General features: G+C 35.4%; 5 protein-coding genes across 10 annotated transcripts; 4 read left to right on the forward strand and 1 right to left on the reverse strand.

Moving 5' to 3' along the window:
* Window positions 1-214: 214 nt before the first annotated feature.
* On the forward strand, window positions 215-5,151 carry LOC123212396 (calmodulin-binding protein 60 A-like). 4 transcript variants are annotated; one of them, XM_044631515.1, is made up of 7 exons: window positions 215-653; window positions 1,943-2,018; window positions 2,253-2,305; window positions 2,440-2,927; window positions 3,439-3,599; window positions 3,892-4,098; window positions 4,194-5,151. In XM_044631515.1, the coding sequence occupies exons 1-7, from the start codon at window positions 559-561 to the stop codon at window positions 4,803-4,805; spliced, it is 1,692 nt and encodes a 563-aa protein (XP_044487450.1). In that variant the 5' UTR covers window positions 215-558; the 3' UTR covers window positions 4,806-5,151. The 4 variants fall into 4 exon arrangements, with proteins under 4 accessions (XP_044487450.1, XP_044487449.1, XP_044487451.1 ...); XM_044631514.1 differs by having other exon boundaries at window positions 216-653; window positions 1,943-2,021; XM_044631516.1 differs by having other exon boundaries at window positions 515-653; window positions 1,953-2,021.
* Window positions 5,152-6,753: 1,602 nt separating this feature from the next.
* Window positions 6,754-8,683, forward strand: LOC123211431 (UDP-glycosyltransferase 74B1-like). Its single transcript, XM_044630155.1, has 2 exons — window positions 6,754-7,564; window positions 7,798-8,683. Exons 1-2 carry the CDS (start codon window positions 6,929-6,931, stop codon window positions 8,515-8,517), a joined length of 1,356 nt encoding a protein of 451 aa, XP_044486090.1. The 5' UTR covers window positions 6,754-6,928; the 3' UTR covers window positions 8,518-8,683.
* Window positions 8,684-10,750: 2,067 nt separating this feature from the next.
* Window positions 10,751-12,911, forward strand: LOC123211429 (UDP-glycosyltransferase 74B1-like). The gene is made up of 2 exons (XM_044630154.1): window positions 10,751-11,672; window positions 11,944-12,911. The coding sequence occupies exons 1-2, from the start codon at window positions 11,037-11,039 to the stop codon at window positions 12,679-12,681; spliced, it is 1,374 nt and encodes a 457-aa protein (XP_044486089.1). The 5' UTR covers window positions 10,751-11,036; the 3' UTR covers window positions 12,682-12,911.
* Window positions 12,875-14,706, reverse strand: LOC123211432 (uncharacterized protein At5g50100, chloroplastic). 3 transcript variants are annotated; one of them, XM_044630158.1, is made up of 8 exons: window positions 14,519-14,706; window positions 14,264-14,412; window positions 14,060-14,167; window positions 13,905-13,961; window positions 13,774-13,797; window positions 13,563-13,623; window positions 13,304-13,350; window positions 12,875-13,169 (listed from the first exon to the last, which is right to left on the reverse strand). In XM_044630158.1, exons 1-8 carry the CDS (start codon window positions 14,652-14,654, stop codon window positions 13,131-13,133), a joined length of 621 nt encoding a protein of 206 aa, XP_044486093.1. In that variant the 5' UTR covers window positions 14,655-14,706; the 3' UTR covers window positions 12,875-13,130. The 3 variants fall into 3 exon arrangements, with proteins under 3 accessions (XP_044486093.1, XP_044486091.1, XP_044486092.1); XM_044630156.1 differs by having other exon boundaries at window positions 13,732-13,797; window positions 14,519-14,705; XM_044630157.1 differs by having other exon boundaries at window positions 13,279-13,350; window positions 13,732-13,797; window positions 14,519-14,705.
* A 1,635-nt stretch (window positions 14,707-16,341) lies between these two features.
* On the forward strand, window positions 16,342-18,722 carry LOC123210756 (succinate dehydrogenase subunit 7B, mitochondrial-like). The gene is made up of 4 exons (XM_044629225.1): window positions 16,342-16,495; window positions 16,585-16,653; window positions 16,985-17,087; window positions 18,461-18,722. The coding sequence occupies exons 1-4, from the start codon at window positions 16,439-16,441 to the stop codon at window positions 18,532-18,534; spliced, it is 303 nt and encodes a 100-aa protein (XP_044485160.1). The 5' UTR covers window positions 16,342-16,438; the 3' UTR covers window positions 18,535-18,722.
* The last annotated feature ends 105 nt before the right edge of the window (window positions 18,723-18,827 follow it).

Genomic DNA, 18,827 nt, shown 5'->3' on the forward strand with positions numbered 1-18,827 from the left:
AATCATGGAAAAATACGTAATTATGTTCTAAACTTGTTATTGATTACCGAAATATGACAGTTAAACAGAGTTGGATAGTTATGAAGAAATCAATGAACCTAAATAAGTCACACGTACAAACATGGGTGAGGTGACAAGGCAAAAGTGGGACCAAAAATGCGTGTGGACCCCAATGTTCAAGTCCATAACGCGGTTTCGATGGATAAACACTTGCTTGCTGATTCGCAATCGCTAACAACAGAGCAATTAGGCCCGATGAGTGAGTTTCAGGGGGAAGAAGCATCACAGACGCAGCCAAATTCAGATAATGGACAATAAAAGTAAAGCGAATTAAAGAAATATATGTATATATATATTTCAAAGTTACGGTTACAGAAACTTTTTGTGTGTGGTTTTTGGATTCTTCTCACTCATTATCCTTAATTGCCTGCCTCTCTCTTGCTGTATATATTGGGGGGAGGGAATAATAGAGTACCATATCTTGCGCCGCATGTTGGTCTCTTTGGATGTTATTGTTATTTTTGATCATCGGAACCAACGCCTGTGGGTTGTTTGAAAATGTCCCAGAAGAGGCAACAAGAGGATGGAAAGGCCAAAGCAGCAGAAGGGAATAATCCAGAGGACAAGCGGAGGAAAGTTTTTACTTTCGAAAGGTAAGTGATTTCTTCTGTTGATTGATTGTTTATCTATGTTTTTTTGTGAAGTTTTATTTATTATTTTTTTCTGCTAAAGTTTAGAATTGAATGAGGGATAACGTGTGCCGTGCTTGTTTGGTTTCAAATTGTAGATGAATGTGGTGAAATAGTTGGGATTTTAATGGCACAGTGGAAATCTAATTGAAGCTGAACTGGGTTCCTTTTCCATCGTTGTGTTTGTTTTATCCATGTGAAATTTATGTTGAATTCTTTAGGTGAAGCGGGAATGGCTAGTTGTTCTTGTTTTATGAGAAGTGGCAATGAATCCCCGTCTCTGTCTCCGTTCCCATTCCCGTACAAGATATCAATCCTCGTCCCTGGTCTGTCTCCGTTATGGGGATGAAAATGATTCTCCATCTTCTCCCCGTGAAGAAAAACCCTCTTTCCATCTTGTCCTCGTCTCTGTCGGGACCTCCTTCTCCTACCCCCTCGTACCTGCAAGAAAAAATTATTTCTTTATACCTTCTAAACACAATATAAATATATTAAATAATAAAATTAGGTAAAATTAAAACCAATCTATAATCACTTTAATATGCATAATAAAAACATAAATAATCTAAAACTATAAAGATATTTAGTATTTTTAAGTAAATATATTAATATAAAAAGATGGGGGGGGGGGGGGGGGGGGGGGGGGGGGGGACGGCTGCATCCCCATCCCCGGCCGATCCTCGATTGTAGGGATTTTTTTCATTTCCGCCCTTTTCCCCGTTTCTATCGAAAAATCGAGAGTCGAGACCTCTAAAGTCAGACCGAAATTGCCATCTCTACATATCACCTTTTAATTTTTTAATGTGGCTTCAGTGTTTATGCTAACTGGGATTCTTTGCTTTTTGAAAAATGTAAAAGATAATTGAATCTAAAATTGGTGTTGGGAGGTCCTTTCCCTGGTCAAATTGATGACTTTGGTTTTGGCCATTAAGATTTAACCTCTTGGATTTATTCTTTTTCTGGGGAAGTAATAATTTGCCTTTTTTTTTTTTTTTTCAATATGGGCAGTAACTCAATAAGTATAGAAAGTAAAACGTATACTCATTCCATATCTAGTAAGGATGATGTTTCTATGCTTTTGAAGATGGAACAGAGAGAGTTTGCTTGAACTTTCTATTGTTTATTTCACTAATAAATCAACTGTTATGCTTGCTTGTTACACTTTGTTAACTTGATGACTGATGAACAATGTTGATATATGATTATTACATTTTTTGTTCTTGAGTTTCTCATTTGTTGTTGATTTTGTTTAGTGTGGTTCAGGATGTTATGAAGATACGCTCTGTCCAGCGTTTACTGGAGCCAGCTTTTGAGCCCCTCATTCGCAGGGTGGTATGCATATTCCCTTAATATTTTCTGTAGCCAAGTATTAAGCTTAGTTCACTAAGCATTTCTTTGTTTTTACAGCTTGTTAATTCTAAAACAATAAAACTAAAATTTTATGCACAAATAACTACATTTAAGTTTCTAAAAGCAGTAGTTAGTGAGCTCCCTTTAATTTTTGTTGCTAGGACAGTTAATTTTGTATTGAAATTTTGATGGACGTTTGTTTATGTATTACAGGTAAAAGAGGAAGTTGAATCGGCTCTAAAAAAATATTTGGTCGGCCTCAAATGGTAGGAATCAACACTGTGGTTTTGGTGATAAATTTTTTTATTCATTGAAGTAGAATGAAATAAATTGTATCAAGGTTTTAAGCCAGAAGATTTTAAAATATATTTTTTTATATTTCTTATTCATCCTTGTCCAGGACTAGCGGAAAAGAGATGCATACTCCTGAATCAAGAAGCTTACAACTGAAGTTTGTAAATAATCTTTCTCTTCCTGTGTTCACCGGGGCTCGAATTGATGCAGATGATTCTAACGTAAAAGTAGCTCTTATTGATACTTTTACTGGGCAAATTGTTACCTCTGGTCTCGAATCCTCTGCCAGGGTGGAAATTGTAGTTCTTGAGGGTGACTTTGATGGTGATGAGGCTGACAATTGGACAGCTGAAGAATTTAAGAATAACATTGTGAGAGAGAGAGAAGGAAAGAAACCTCTTCTTACAGGAGATCAATATTTTACTCTCAAGGAGGGAATTGGTTTGGTGGGTGAAATTTCATTTACAGATAATTCAAGCTGGACCAGGAGCCGGAGGTTCAGACTGGGGGCAAGAGTAGTGGATAACTCAGATGGAAATAGAATAAGGGAAGCAAAGACAGAATCCTTCACTGTTAGGGATCACCGAGGGGAATGTAAGTTTGGTTCACTTATTGGTCTCAAGAATGTAGTTGATTACTATTACCTTTTCATATTTTCCCTGTGTTGTTGATGTTGTGTTCTTTTCTTTTCCGTACCATAATAATTAAGCATTATTTATTAGCAAAAAATGTAGTTGTATCATTCCAAGAAGAGATTATATTAATTGTCCATATGCTTACATATAGTTAACTTTCATGTTGAATCTTCTTATTCTGTGTCTTTTTTCTTTGATGAACTTTTAACGCATTATTTGGCCATTTTTGTTATAGTGTTTGGTCTTATTACTACTATATACTAATCAAATATAAATTCTGAAAATTGCTGAATTAATATACTTAATGGCCCGGAAGCTATCTTCCTTTGATGATTGGTTGTCAATGGAATTGAAAATTTCTAATTTTTAACAGGGAATCAACCACATGTTATATTTTAGGTTGTTCAAATTAAGTATTGAAACAAATAGTGAAGTGAAATTCCTATTTATTTTTTTGCTTTGGGTTGCAGTATACAAGAAGCACCACCCACCTTCCCTGTCTGACGAAGTATGGAGATTGGAAAAGATTGGCAAAGATGGGGCTTTCCACAAGCGTTTGACTCGAGAAAATATCCTGACCGTCAAGGATTTCTTGACCTCACTCATATTAGACCCTGCAAGGCTTCGACAAGTAAGAGTGCATTGCTTTATCTCTTATATTTATTTTTGTAGTACTGTACTACTTAAAGTTTGCATGCCTTCTTTGAAAACCAAAGGCTACATTTCTTTGGAAATATTGAGATTTAAGATGTTGCTTTGCTGACACTAACATCTATACTTCTTAGTATCCATGCTAAGGACATGTTCTGCATTAAGTGTTTATGTTCTTTTATTTACAACTTATTACTGACCGCTTAAAACTTTGGGGGTTTTGTCAACTTTCGAGCAGTAAAATTACCATTTATGTATTGTTTTGTACACAGATCCTTGGCACTGGTATGTCTGCTAGGATGTGGGAAGTTACCGTGGACCATGCTTGGACATGTATACTTGATAAGAGCACATTCTTGTATAGCCCACCTGGTTCTCAACAGAAATCTGGTGTGGTCTTTAATGTTGTGGGGCAAGTGATGGGATTACTTTCAGAATGCCAGTATGTTCCCATTGATAGGCTGTCTGAAACCCAAAAGGCACAATTCTCTTATCACATGATATTAGTTTTTCCTTTTCATCCGGTTATATATTTTTTCTCATTTGTGTTTCTGATGATCACCTCTGACATCAGGCTGAAGCTCAAAACCTGGTACTTACTGCATATAAACATTGGGATGAAGTTACATCTTTTGAGGATGAAGCCTCTCTCATGGGTTCCCCGTCGCAATTAACTAATGCTTTTTGCACATCAAGCTCTCCCATGACTGGCAATTCTAATGAGAGCAAGACTTTGGCTTCTCAGAAGATGGGCGGATTTGACTATCCACAACTGAATGCCCCTTCCCCTGATATTATACCATCCATTTATCCTGTTGGGAGTGTGACTGGCTTGGATGATTATGGCTTACACAGTATAGAAAATATGGGTCTCAGATATGACCAGACATTGAATTATCCGGGCCAAGTCAGCAACGCCCTGATCTGTGACACAGAGTCCATCACTCATTCTTTCTGCGATGAAGATCATCTGCGCTTCCTTGATACGGATCATCAAGCTCAGAGTATGAGTTTGGAATCACAGGCTGATCTACAAAGTGCAGTTGATGGCTTCCTCTTAAGACGTTCTACCATTTGTAAAGCTCAGACGAGATGGACAAAGCTGTTCAGTGTGCTGAAATTTTTCTATATAAGGAGAGTTGTGGCCAAAAGAACAACTCTTTCAAGATGTGCCAATGGGTTGTGAAATCTGGTTATTTCGATAGCAAGTTTATACTAGTGAGAGCTGCCCAATTAAGTTTTGCGTGCAGTTGTAGATGGCAACGAGTTGCAGATTTCATCAGATGTGGATTCAGCTTATAGTTCATAAAATCTGGGTCTGTTGGCTGCAGATAAAAACTAAGCGTTAGATTGTAGGTGTGTAGATGTGCATACCGGTACTAGGCTTAGGGTTCTTGCTGTAAATTTTCAGCTGCTTCGTTTGAAGCTCCAATGTTCATGTGAAAACTTAGATGGTTGGTAGCAGCTGTCAAGTTGGAATATCATTTTGTACAACTGCTTTTTGTTAAATAAGGCCAGTATTATCTTTTAGGCCAAAGGGTTTTTTCCCACCCAAGGTTAGGTACAAACCCATGTACACCCATCAACTTTAAAAAACTTATAAATCCTACCTGTGAGTTAAATTATGTTAAAATTTTCAATTAAAATTAATTATAAAATAGTCATTTAATAAAAAAATTTAAAAAACTAAAGTTTTATCAAATTTTTTTCTCTCCGTTTAAAAATTTAATAATTTACCTGTACCTAAAGTTTAAAAAGTGACAATTTCTCTTTTAAGATTTTTTTCTCGAATGACTCACCCTTCTTGGTTGTCAATCTTCCCTCCTCCTTCTCCCTTGATCAGCTATCATTCCCTCCCACCCTTTTGTCTCGAAGGAAAGGGTTTGATTGACAAGAAAAAAAAAGTTGGGAAAGAGAGTGAACATAGTCGAAGATAACAAACTTTATTATTTCCAGTGACAGTTTCAAAATCTTAAAGGGAAAATATTTATTTTTCAAATTTTGGGTGAGAAAAAAATTATGATATTTTTAAATTTTGATAGAAAAATATGATAAAACTTTAATTTTTTAAATTTTTTTAGTAAATAATAATTTTACTCATTTAAGTTTTAAAAAATTAACCGACGAAATTTTGAAATTACATCTGGGTGGAAGCAAGTCTTTTGGTCTATATTATCGGCCTTTATTTACCCAGGTCCATAGAATTGATGCCCATGATCTAGGCTACCAGAAACACTTAAATTTTTTATTGCATTTTAGCATTTTTAGTTCACTAAAAAATATTTTTTGTTTGTTCATGAGATAACGTCGTTTTTTTGAAGTATTACTACTTTTCGCTTGAGTCTATCTTAAATAAAAATAGTTTAATTTAAATAAATAATTATTTAATTTAAATTTATAATTTAAATTCATAATTCAAATGATAAAATTATGTTATTTTATCCAATAATAAATAAAATAATATTATTTTATAATTATTTGATATAATATAAATCAAATTATAAATTTAATTTAATTTAAATCGAATCATTTTTTAACTCACAAGGTAGACTAAACCAAATTTCTTTTAGCTTGAATTTCACTCATTTTAAGAATGAGTTAACTCTATTTCAAACTCAATCTACTGATACAATAATGTAACAAATTAATGTGTTGAAATGGATATTGTACATTACCTTTCCTATAACCTTTTTTTAATTATGTATCAAAAAAAAATTACAAAATAATTTTGGTTGAGTTTTTGTATATTCTGTATAATTTTTGTTTATTTTATAATCCTAAAATTATTCATGTTACTTTAAAATTGTTCCACCAAAATTTGTGATTAATTTTTAACGGCTTTAAATATTTAAATTTTTTTGATTCAATAGCTAATAAAACTAGTAAAACATTAAAACTTTTAAAATTAAAGTTTAGATTTAAATTTCTGTTATATTCGTAAAACTTTAATTTACTTAATATAATAGTTATAAGTCTAATTACTGTGTCTCAAATTTACTAGCACAACATATACGGGCGGGTCCAATTATGCTTTGGACTAGTAGGTATGGACTAGTGGTTCAATTATTCATCTTATAAGGAGGGACTTGTGTGGGAAACCTCAATCTCTCCATCGATTCTTTTGGACGGCTTCGATCATTTTATCCTTTGGAGTAGGCAATTTTAACTCCTTTTAGCCTTTAATGTCAACAGGGTGAACCAATTTTCTTGACCGAACCATCGGTTTCCAAATTTACTATATGTGAAACACCTCAAGCCGATTCAGTGTATCTTGTATTACCATCAAAAATCAGACTCTGAAGGCAGGAAATGGAGAAGCAAAAGGGTCATGTTCTTGTGCTTACTTATCCTGCCCAAGGCCATATAAATCCTCTCCTTCAGTTTGCTAAACGCCTGGCCTCCAAGGGACTTAAGGCCACTCTAGCCACCACCCATTACACTGTCAAGTCAATCTGTGTAACCTCAGTTGGCGTCGAGCCCATCTCCGATGGCTTCGATGAAGGCGGTTTCAAGCAAGCTCCAAGTGTAGAAGCCTACTTGGAGTCTTTCAGAACAGTTGGTTCAAAAACTTTGGCAGAGATCATACTCAAGTACCAAAACTCAGACTCGCCTATAAGCTGTATTGTCTATGATTCAATGCTGCCTTGGGTTCTTGAAGTAGCTAGACAGTTTGGCATTTATGGTGCTGTACTATTGACTGTTTCAGCTTCTGTTTGTTCTATGTTTTGGCAAATAAATCAAGGGCTTTTGACTTTGCCCATGAAGCAAGAAAATTTGCCCTTATTGTTGCCGGGCCTGCCTTCACTGGAATTCTGTGACATTCCAAGTTTTCTTGCACAGCCTGACAGTAATCGTGCTTATTTGGCAGCGATTTTAGAGAAATTTTCTAGATTGAATGAAAATGATTGGGTGTTCTGCAACTCCTTTCAGGAACTGGAAAGTGAGGTAACTGGATTGCATTTCATGTTCAATAAACTTTTATAGTTTGCTAAATAGCTAATTCAGAGTAGTAATTGTTTGTAGAGTCTGGTTAAGAAACAAAGATACTGTTGTGTCATGTTGAGTGTGAAGACAATAAATCAAAATACAGCAATATCCCTTGTCAAAATTTACACTTAAGTTTTCTTATAGAGTGAATTGTTTTTCTAATTTGTGTGTACTTCTTACTCTGTCAAAAGCTAGTGAAGACGATGTTGGGACACTGGCCATTGGTGTTGATCGGTCCAATGGTGCCATCAGCCTACCTGGACCAACAGATTGAGGGAGATTCAGCTTATGGAGCTAATCTTTGGAAACCAACTAGTGTAGAGAGCATGAGATGGCTAGACACCAAGCCAGAAAATTCAGTGATATATGTGTCATTTGGAAGCATGGCAGATATTGTGGCTGCACAGGTTGAGGAAATTGCGCGGGGCTTGAAAGGTAGCAACAGGCCTTTCGTATGGGTTGCAAAGGAGAATGAGAACAAGTTGCCGGTTGACTTTGTGAAGTCACTTGGTGACACAGGTTGCATTTTGACATGGTGCAACCAGCTTGAGGTGCTAGCTCACCCTGCCGTGGGCTGCTTCATAACACACTGTGGATGGAACTCAACTTTGGAGGGGCTGAGCCTGGGTGTGCCAATGGTGGCAGTGCCACAGTGGAGTGACCAGCCGACTAATACTAAGTTTGTGGAGGATGTGTGGAAGGTAGGAGTGAGAGCTAAGAAGGATGAAGAGGGGATTGTTAAAGGGGAAGAGCTAAAGAGGTGTATAGAGATAGTCATGGACGGAGAAAGAAGTGTAGAAATTAAGAGCAATGCATCCAAGTGGAGAGAGTTTGCTAAGAAAGCCGTCAGCGATGTTGGTAGCTCAGATAGGAATATTGATGAATTTGTAATGAAGATGATGGAAGGATAGAGAAAGATAAACGCTTGATTGTTGTCATCCCAAAAGTAATTTAACTTACACAAAAAATGTATCATTCAGAGCCAGAGAATGCCCCAGGTAACTCAATTTCTTTGTATTTCATCAAAAATAGTTTAAATTTTGTCCCACATGCAGTATGAGCATGATTCTGTCAAAAGGTAGGTTAAACCTTGGAAAAAGGCAAAATATAACTTCCAAAATACATTGACTATTTGGGCAAAGTATTGAACATATATACTTTCCCATTTCAAATTAATGTAGTAACCGGATGTGAGGAGGCATTTCAGAGCAAAATTAGAAGCTGATTAAATGGCTTCCGCAAAAATTACAGTACTCTCAAAATGCTTTTCACCAACCATGTGTCAAGAGAGTTTACATCTTACAAGCATCACTGTCCCCACGTACTTTACCCTGCAAAATTGGTTTTAAATTTTAATTCAACAGATTATCTTCTTGTCAAATCCATGAAAAGGCATTGAAGGAAATAGAAAAGGTTAACTTGCTGAATAATGAAGGAAAAAGGGAAATTTACTAGATGCAGTATGCCGGGTGGCTACCTTGTTCTTCCTGCGTGCTTCCAAAATCTCTTCTAGGGGAGGTCGACCTCAAGATTGGACATTGCATTTAATCATTGAAAGAATTTTATTGAAGCATCAGATTTCACAGGCATAGAAGCTATTAGAATTTCTTTCAGAATTTTTCATTTAATAACTTAGAGGAAATACAAGAGGGCCAAATTGATTTTTTTTCAGTTGCAACACATAAAGGACAAAGATGTATGTGGGAATTCCTTCAGCTGTATAGAGTTACCAGTAATCTGAACTGAAGACGATATTTAGCCCAGACACCATAAACAGCATCAGCTATTGTAGCAATCTGGGATAAAATGCCCTCTAACTTATATAGGATAAAGAAAAGACAAACAGGTATTTTTTTTTTTCAAATATACATGTTTTGTCTTGAGAAATGCCGGGGCTTACAGGTTCATATTTAGTTACTGCATAAACCCATCCAAGACCAACCTGTTCATATAATCTTCTAAATACCTGCACAATGTTACTTTTATGAAATGTTAGCCATCAAAGGACTTTAGAAAACAACCTCCACTCCTCAGTAACAAAAGAACAGAGATTTATTTGCATAGAGGAGGCTTACTTCCACTTCTGTAACTACAGTTCCATCAAAAAGAAGTGCATGGATTCTTCCCATAACCTTAACAATAGAAAGAAAAACAAAGTTGATTACATGATGTCTATATTTTTAACTTCAATCACATACAGTTTTGTAGTCTAGGCCTTGATTTTCCTCAGGAAAGTATGCATCTGAGCCTATGTCAACAAACTTAGTAGTCCCAAATTGCTTGTTCCTCTCTCTCAGCATGTTAACCTCACAAAAATGCAATAGCCATATAATATTGCTTCTAAATTTTATATTTTATGAAGAAGGAATAAAATTTTCACTAATTTCTATGGAAGGCAAGGTATCACCTGATTTTTAAGAATTTAACCGTAATATATTTTTGTAGAGAATCAAACCGAATCTAAACATCATTTGGTTTGAGTGTAATTTGAATGAAAATAATTTAATTCGAATTCAGTTCAAGTTCAACTAGTTAAAATTAAAAACAATTTAAGTTCAACCCAAATAAAAAATGGTTCAATTAAAGTTTATAATTCTAATTTATGATTAAGATTTACAGTTTGAGTTTATGACTCAAATGATAAACTAATATTATTTTACTTAATAATAAACAAAACGATATCATTTTGATAATTATTTTATATAATGTGAATCAATTGGTAAACTAAGTCAAAATTAAATCGAATCATCTCCAACTTGTAGGTTAAACTAGATTAATTTTTTTTAATTTAATTTTAGTTTAATTCTAAACACACGCCACCATTTCAATTCAGACTTGAATAAATTCAAATTAAATATATTTAAGTCAAGTCAACTTGGTTAAGGTTCAAGCCCGCCGCCACCAAGGTTCTAAGCCATAGTCTCTTTCTTTGTTGCCTGGATGCCCCTTCGAAGAGCTACCACGGGGCAACGTGGGCATTTGCATGATGTTTTTGTATAATTGTCCCTGTTATTTTTTAACCTTTTTAGAGATTAGGTTGCTCTTGCGTGTCAGAATACTGATTTGTCTCTCTAAACAAAATAAATAAAGTAAGTTTATCCTTTAATTAAAAACAAAAACAAAAAGTCGTTCTCTTCCTCCACACTTTATCATCCTTGTGTCATTTGTCAAAATAGTTGGTAAGGACTATGGACTAGTAGTTCCATTATTCGTCATGGTGGGAATCCTGATTCCTGAGGACTTTCATAAGAAACCTCGACCTCTGGACGGCTTTGATCATTTTAAGCTTGCCATTAACGTCGACAGAGTGAACCAATTTTCTTGACCGAACCATCAGTTTCCAAATTTACTATATATAAAAAACACCTCAAGCCGATTCAGTGTATCTTGTATTGTATTACTATCAAAAATCAGACTCTGAAGACAGGAAATGGAGAAGCAAAAAGGTCATGTTCTTGTGCTTACATATCCTGCCCAAAGCCACATAAATCCTCTCCTTCAGTTTGCTAAACGCCTGGCCTCCAAGGGACTAAAGGCCACTCTAGCCACCACCCATTACACTGTCAAGTCGATCTGTGCAACCACAGTTGGCGTCGAGCCCATCTCAGATGGCTTCGATGAAGGCGGTTCCAAGCAAGCTCCAAGTGTAGAAGCCTACTTGGAGTCTTTCAGAGCAGTTGGTTCAAAAACTTTGGCAGAGGTCATACTCAAGTACCAAAACTCAGACTCGCCTGTTAACTGTATTGTGTATGATTCAATGCTGCCTTGGGTTCTTGAAGTAGCTAGACAGTTTGGCATTTATGGAGCTGCAGTATTCACCGTTTCAGCTTCTGTTTGTTCTATGTTTTGGCAAATAAATCAAGGGCTTTTGACTTTGCCTATGAAGCAAGAAAATTTTCCCTTATTGTTGCCTGGCCTGCCTTCACTGGAATTCTGTGACATGCCAAGTTTTCTTGCACAGCCTTCCAGAAATCCTGCTTCTTTGGTAGCGATTTTAGAGGGAATTTCCAAATTGAATGAAAATGATTGGGTGTTCTGCAACTCCTTCGAGGAGCTGGAAAGTGAGGTAACTGGATTGTGTTTCATGTTCAATAGGCTTTTATAGTTTGCTAAAGAGCTGATTTAGAGTAGTAATTGTTTGTAGAGTCTGTGTAAGAAACAAAGATACTGTTGTGTCATGTTAACTGCGGAGACAACAAAATACCTTAAAATCATTGGTATCATGATCATGATGAGAAATCAAAATACGGGAACATCCCTTATCAAATTTTACACTCGGTTTTTTTGTTGTTTGAGTTATTTTTCTAATTTGTTTATGTTTCTGACTCTGTAAAAAGCTAGTGAAGACGATGTTGGGACACTGGCCATTTGTGTTGATCGGTCCAATGGTGCCATCAGCCTACCTGGACAAACAGATTGAGGGAGATACAGCTTATGGAGCTAATCTTTGGAAACCAACAAGTGTGGAGAGCATGAGATGGCTAGACACCAAGCCAGAAAATTCAGTGATATATGTGTCATTTGGAAGCATGGTAAATATTGTGACGGCACAAGTTGAGGAAATTGCGCGGGGCTTGAAAGCAAGCAACAGGCCTTTTGTATGGGTTGCAAAGGAGAATGAGAACAAGTTGCCGGTTGACTTTGTGAAGTCACTTGGTGAGACAGGGTGCATTTTGACATGGTGCAACCAGCTTGAGGTGCTAGCTCACCCTGCCGTGGGTTGCTTCATAACACACTGTGGATGGAACTCGACCTTGGAGGGGCTCAGCCTGGGTGTGCCAATGGTGGCAATGCCGCAGTGTTGTGACCAGCCAACTAATTCTAAGTTTCTGGTGGATGTGTGGAAGGTAGGAGTGAGAGCTAAGAAGGATGAAGAGGGGATTGTTAAAGGGGAAGAGCTAAAGAGGTGCATAGAGATAGTCATGGACGGAGAAAGAAGTGTAGAAATTAAGAGCAATGCATCCAAGTGGAGAGAGTTTGCTAAGAAAGCTGTCAGTGTTGGTGGTAGCTCAGATAGGAATATCGATGACTTTGTCATGAAGATAATGAAAGGACAGCGAAAGATAAACGTTTGATTGTCGTTATCCCTTGAATAATAATAGTAATTTAACTTCTTAGACAATTGATGTATCTTTCAGATCCAGGGAATGGCTCAGGTAACTCAATTTCTTTGTATTTCAGCAAAAATAGTTTAAATTTTGTCCAACATGCAGTATGAGCTTGATTCTGTCATAAGGTAGATTAAACCTTGACAAAAAAGGCAAAATATAAATTCCAAAATACATGAAGATCTCTTCTTTTTTCATCTTCTGAACCATGATATTGCAGGTACAATTCTGTAACCAATACATTGCATTGACTATAAGGGAAAAGTATTCAACATATGTACTTTCCCATTTCAGATTAATGTAGTAACTAAAAGACAGAAGGCATTTCAGAGTAAAATTTAGAAGATGATTACATAGCTTCCGCAAAAATTACAGAACTCTCAAAATGCTTTTCACCAACCACATATCGAGAGAGTTCACATCTTACAAGCATCACTGTCCCCACATACTTTACCCTGCAAAATTGGTTTTAATTCAACAGAATATCTTCTTGTCAAATCCATCAAAAGGGATTGAGGAAATATAAAGGTTAATTTGCTGAATAATGGAAAAATGGAAATTTACTAGATGCAGTATGCCGGGTCCCTACCTTGCTCTTCCTGCGTCCTTCCAAAATCTTTTCTAAGGGAGGTCGACCTAAAACCAAGATTGGACATTGCATTTAATAATTGAAAGAATTTTATTGAAGCATCAGATTTCAAAGGCATGGAAGCTACTAGAATTTTCTTTCAGAATTTTTCATTTACTAACTTAGAGGAAATACAAGAGGGCCAAACTGATTTTTTTTTTCTTGCAACTCATAAAGGACAAAAATGTAGTTTGGAATTCCTTCAGTTGTATGAACTTACCAGTAATCTGAAGACGATATTTAGCCCAAACACCATAAACAGCATCAGCTATTGTAGCAATCTGCGAATAAAATGCCTTCTAATTAACATAGGAAAAAGAAAGGACAAACAGGGTTTTTTTTTTTTTTTTAAATATACATATATTGTCATGAGAAATGTGGGGGCTTACAGGTTCATATTTAGTTATTGCATAAACCCATCCAAGACCAACCTGTTCATATAATCTTCTAAATGCCTGCACAATGTTACTTTTATGAAATGTTAGCCATCAAAGGACTTTAGAGAACAACCTGCACTCCTCAGTAACAAAAGAACAGAGATTTATTCAGAAAGGAGGCTTACTTCCACATCTGTAACTACAGTTCCATCAGAAAGAATTGCATGAATTCTTCCCATAACCTTAATAAAAGAAAAAAACAAGCTTGATTACATAATGTCTGTAGACTCTGTACAATTGATATTTAACTTTTCTAGTATTTTTAACTTCAATCACATACAGTTTTGTAGTCTAGGCCTCGATTTTCCTCAGGAGAGTATTCATCTGAGCCTATGTCAACAAACTTTATAGTCCCATATTGCTTGTTCCTCTCTCTCAGCATGTTAACCTGACAAAAATGCAATAGCCATAAACAAATCATGAAAACAACATAAGCTAAGACAATTAGGGATTGAAATAATAGAAAAAGTGGAAGCCATTACACCTCACGCATGCACAGAGGGCAGTCTCCATCATAAAGCATTTTGATCTTCCAATTCTCAGGCTCGGGCGATTCTTCTTTTTGTTGTTCTTTATTGGCCGTTAAAGGATCCGCAGTTGTCCCCTGGATGGCACGAATCTGATTTAGGGTTCCTACAAATACAAACACACGAAAAATTGAATCAGTGCAATACATAACGAAAAATACACCAAAATTTCACGAATTCTTAGCAAAATTTGAAGCAAAAGAGATGGTCACCAGCTTGGCGATAGGATTGTGGTGTAAATGAAGGATAGTGATGTAATCTGAGATTAAGATGGTGAGTCGTTGAAGAAAGAAATGGGCTTCTTTCTCTTGCAATACAAGCAAGGGCTTGAGCTCCTTTCAAAGCCATTCTTGTTCTGTGGATACAATAATCTGTTCATTCAAGTGTTACCTATGGGGACAGATTCTGTTCTAAACTGCTCTATCTACGTGGCAATCCAGTCTTCACAAAAAAAAATAATAATAATAAATTTTAAAAGAGTTAAAAAAGGTTTTCGAACAAGGTTTGGGCAAATAACAGTTTACACCCATTTAATTCTTATACTATCCCCTTCCTCCAACAAAGACTGTACTTCTGGTTTAAAAAAAAAAAAACCTTTAAAGATCATTTAAAAAAAGGCCAAAGGACTATTTCCCACCCAAAGTATGCGTTTTCCTAAGTTTCCCCCTATTAACTTTGAAAAAAGTATTTACCCACCTGTGACCGGTTAAAATTAACCGTTTCAAGGATAAAATAGTCATTTTATCTGTATTATTTAAAATAAATTTAAATTTTATTTTATTTTTCTCCCTAAACCCTAAAAACTAACAATTTCTCCCAACCTAAGCTTTAAAAAATTGCATTTCCCCCCTAGGGTTTTCAATTTTCTAAGTTAGTTCTTCGGCACCGTTTCTTCCTTTCAGGCGACTCCTCTTCCTCTCCGACGCGGCCTCCTTTCGACGATTGTCCTACGAACTATCGTCGACGACCGTGCCTAGCATAATCGCAGGAAGGAGGCTGCGCTGTAGAGGAAAATGAGTCGTCTGGAGGTCACAGGAGAGAAAGAAACGGCATCGAAAAACTAACTCTGAAAAATTGAAAACCCTAAGGGGGAAAACGTTGTTTTTTAAAATTAGGTTAGGAAAAATTATTAACTTTTAAAATTTTAGGTGGGAAAATGAGATAAATTTTCCAGAAGTTAAGGTTCCGTTAAATTTAACACCCTATAGGTGGGTAAATGGTATTTTCAAAATTATGAGAGAAAACTTGAGAAAAGCGCATACTTTGGGTGGGAAATAGTCCTTTGGCCTTAAAAAAATTATCTTTCCAAAGATTTAAAGTAACCCATAAAATTTTGAAGATTACAATTTTATACTTACAGGTTTTAAAACCTGCAACTCAATCCCCATATGTTAGAGTTTCATTTTATTCTTTGAAAAGAAACCTCTATCCACAGGAATTGCTACCCACTTAAATATTCTTTTTCTTTTAATGATAATAAGATAATTTTATAAAAAAATAAAAAATAACTGTAATATGGTAATTCTTAGAGTATGTGATGGTATAATTACATTTTAGGTGAAGATTATAATTCAAAAATTTTTAAAGATAAAATTAATTTCTTAAATAAGATAATAATATTTAAATATATCAAAATTGTCACATTTTTCAATAGAGAAATAGAATTTTGTTTTTGTCAATTAAGTAGATTAAATTTCGATTAAACTTTTAGAACCTTTTATTAAATATATTGAATAAATATAGTTAACAATGTTTTTTTTGTTGTTGTTTTATTTTGAAAGTAGAGTAATTAATTGAAATCTTTAGTAAGAAATAGTAAAAATTTAACCATTTTAATATGAAATCCAAAAAATTAAGTCTATTAAAAGTCCATTCCCTTCCCTTCCATAGAAAAAACAAAGGTTTAGTACATATGGGTGTTGTTTTCCTTTTCTCAGACCTTTGGTGTAAAATGGTAATTTTCTGAAAAGAAAAAACTGGGCATTAAGAAGTTTTATTAAAATATGGGGGCACCGGCCGCCATGAAACTCCAGTATTTAACCTTGCTACCCAGGCCGGTTGGGAAATTTGTACTTTCACTCGGAACTTGAATACTTCTTGTGCTGTGTGAATCGGCGTGTCGTGTTGTGATTATGGCGTTCTTATCTAACAAGAGCTCAGTAGCTGCGGCCTTACGATCTCATTTCCAGGTCTGTTTATGTGTTTTTTTTTTTTTGTTAAATGGATCTTGTTTGATTTGTTGTAGCTAAGATCCATTTTGCACTGAAATGTTAATCAGAAGACGGAAGATCCGGTTTCTCTGTCGCGTCGTAGGTTGCATGTTGAACCAGGGGCTCGTGAGAAAGCTGTGAGATACTCTTCAATTTTGATTTTAATTTATCTTCATTAGGTTGTCTATTTTACACTTTCTGTAGCTGCTTGACGATTAAACTGATTTTTGTGGGTAAAAATTAGGTGAATAGTAGATAGATTCGTATTTATTAGAAAGTTGAGAATTTGCTTTAGTTTTCATGTCTGGATCTTGTTTTGGGATCCCAACAAGGTTGGATTTTTACGCTTTTATTTTTATGTAATTGAAGTAGTTTGAAGTTCTGAAGATGGGTACTGTATTTCCTAGTTAATTTGTTTATACTAGGGTTATTTATATGTCATTTGATTTTGAGTTGGATACCTTGCAGCTGCTGGCGGAAGACCCAATTCTCAAGAAATACAAATCGAATAAAGATGGTGCTCGACGGGTGAAAAGACTTGGGGATGTTCTCACAATTGTTGTTGTAGCAGGTATGCTTGGTGTCTGTTGTATGTTATGGATGAAATGGTTTATGTGTAGTTTAGTAAGATAGCATGAATAGTTTCACAACAACCAAGTATATGTCTCTATAATGTGCTTTAATATGTTTTTGAATATGGCCCGTGTAATGCGTATAACCGTTTGTTCTGATTTTGGGGATATGGTTGACATTAGGTGTCTATAAATTTACAGCATAGAAATAAACAATATTGGGTTATTGAATGGTAAAACAGATTTTAGATTCATTTTCTAATATGTATATAAATTTGAAAAACTTTGATCTTGGATATGTAACACTTTATTTTTGTTTTTTCATGATAGTGCTATTCTTGGATAGTTTAGACCTTGTCATCCTAGGCACTGCTACTAAGTTAATCCTAGGCAGTAGAACTTTTTTTGCTTTGTGGAGTTAAATTACATTAGTTTGGTTTGAATAATAGGATATCCAGATAACTAATATACTGACTTTGTGAATAATAAAAGGTTTTGTAATTACAATGTCTACAGTATGATAGATGCTTCCCAGCTTATGTTGCTGAGTGCTGAAATTGCTGATAATGCCTCTTGAAGTCCACCTTTCTAACCTTGATGAACAGGGGAAAGTTTGGCAATTATATACTCTGATATCTTCTTGGTATTATGTCATTCTTACTCCAAACTTCATTGACTCCTAGTTGTCATCTTCTCTGATGCAAAGTGTCTTCTCTAAAATTCTGCAAAGTCGTTTATACTATTTCTTTAGAAAGTTTATTTTAGGAATTGCTGACCTCAAATTCAAAATAAATTCAAGTCAAATTCTTTTGTTCTTATTTCCCCCCAAAAATAAGGTAGCTATAAAATCAACCAAGTCAATGGTTTTGGAATTTTGTTGCAGCAGAGGAGATTCTTATTTTGTTACAGTTGGAAAATAGTCTCCACTACAGATTGTAAACTAATGGCTCTGCAGCCCAAGTTGGCTGAAGACAGAAAATATTCCAGTTATTTGTATTTGAGATCTTGGTTGCTTGCAAAGCCTACTAACACATGCATATGTGCATTCATATTCTATGTGATTGATTTCCTGTCTTTAATTAACCCACATCTTATTCTAACTAGAACCTGTTGTAATGCCCATACCATTATTTTGCCGATTCCTGTGCAAGAAAATGCTTTTTAGTGTTTCAGTTGCTTTTGTGTAATTTTGCCTGAAAATTATATTTCCTCTTGAACTTGAGCTGCTCCATGTCCTAAGAGCTGTCCAAAAGCAGTTATCTTTCTTCAATCAGATGGGTTATCTATTATTATAATTTTGGATCAATATGTTTTTTAAATAAGACAAGCTTGTTTGCGGGAGCTTTTGTCAACTGTTGTGTGTTTGTTTCAGGATGTTGCTATGAAATTTATGTCAGAGCAGTTATGCGAGAAGAAGCTCGGAAACAGACAGGGACTGGCAACTGAAATTTTGTGATAGTGTGTGTTTGCTGGAGGTTTTTTTTTTTTTTTAATTTGGTTGACAACAATCGTAGGCCACCTTTGATTTTGGCCTAATTGTTAAAATAAGTTGAACAAATATGTCATAAAAAGCTTGATGTTCTGCTAATCACATCTTGATTCCCACCTTTCATGAAAATAACTTATAATTTCAATTGATGTGTTCAAGCTTTCTGCATTGAGGGCCTGGTGCATCTTGTCAAAATCGCCTGGATTTTAAATGTTTTGGGCCATAAATGGCAAAAAGGAAGCCCTCTGTA

Source organism: Mangifera indica, chromosome 3, assembly GCF_011075055.1.
Source record: "Mangifera indica cultivar Alphonso chromosome 3, CATAS_Mindica_2.1, whole genome shotgun sequence".
NCBI lineage: Eukaryota > Viridiplantae > Streptophyta > Magnoliopsida > Sapindales > Anacardiaceae > Mangifera > Mangifera indica.

Excerpts from the sequence above, each read along its gene's own strand:
- LOC123212396 (XM_044631514.1), top strand. The coding sequence starts at position 559 with ATGTCCCAGAAGAGGCAACAAGAGGATGGAAAGGCCAAAGCAGCAGAA. Across the intron at positions 2,022-2,252 it reads AGCCCCTCATTCGCAGGGTG|GTAAAAGAGGAAGTTGAATC; the intron begins GTATGCATATTC and ends TATGTATTACAG. Across the intron at positions 2,928-3,438 it reads TAGGGATCACCGAGGGGAAT|TATACAAGAAGCACCACCCA; the intron begins GTAAGTTTGGTT and ends TTTGGGTTGCAG.
- LOC123211431 (XM_044630155.1), top strand. The coding sequence starts at position 6,929 with ATGGAGAAGCAAAAGGGTCATGTTCTTGTGCTTACTTATCCTGCCCAA. Across the intron at positions 7,565-7,797 it reads TTCAGGAACTGGAAAGTGAG|CTAGTGAAGACGATGTTGGG; the intron begins GTAACTGGATTG and ends CTCTGTCAAAAG.
- LOC123211429 (XM_044630154.1), top strand. The coding sequence starts at position 11,037 with ATGGAGAAGCAAAAAGGTCATGTTCTTGTGCTTACATATCCTGCCCAA. Across the intron at positions 11,673-11,943 it reads TCGAGGAGCTGGAAAGTGAG|CTAGTGAAGACGATGTTGGG; the intron begins GTAACTGGATTG and ends CTCTGTAAAAAG.
- LOC123211432 (XM_044630156.1), bottom strand. The coding sequence starts at position 14,654 with ATGGCTTTGAAAGGAGCTCAAGCCCTTGCTTGTATTGCAAGAGAAAGA. Across the intron at positions 13,962-14,059 it reads GAGGCCTAGACTACAAAACT|GTTATGGGAAGAATTCATGC; the intron begins GTATGTGATTGA and ends TCTTTTATTAAG. Across the intron at positions 13,351-13,562 it reads ATATCGTCTTCAGATTACTG|GTCGACCTCCCTTAGAAAAG; the intron begins GTAAGTTCATAC and ends TCTTGGTTTTAG.
- LOC123210756 (XM_044629225.1), top strand. The coding sequence starts at position 16,439 with ATGGCGTTCTTATCTAACAAGAGCTCAGTAGCTGCGGCCTTACGATCT. Across the intron at positions 16,496-16,584 it reads CCTTACGATCTCATTTCCAG|AAGACGGAAGATCCGGTTTC; the intron begins GTCTGTTTATGT and ends AATGTTAATCAG. Across the intron at positions 16,654-16,984 it reads CAGGGGCTCGTGAGAAAGCT|CTGCTGGCGGAAGACCCAAT; the intron begins GTGAGATACTCT and ends GATACCTTGCAG.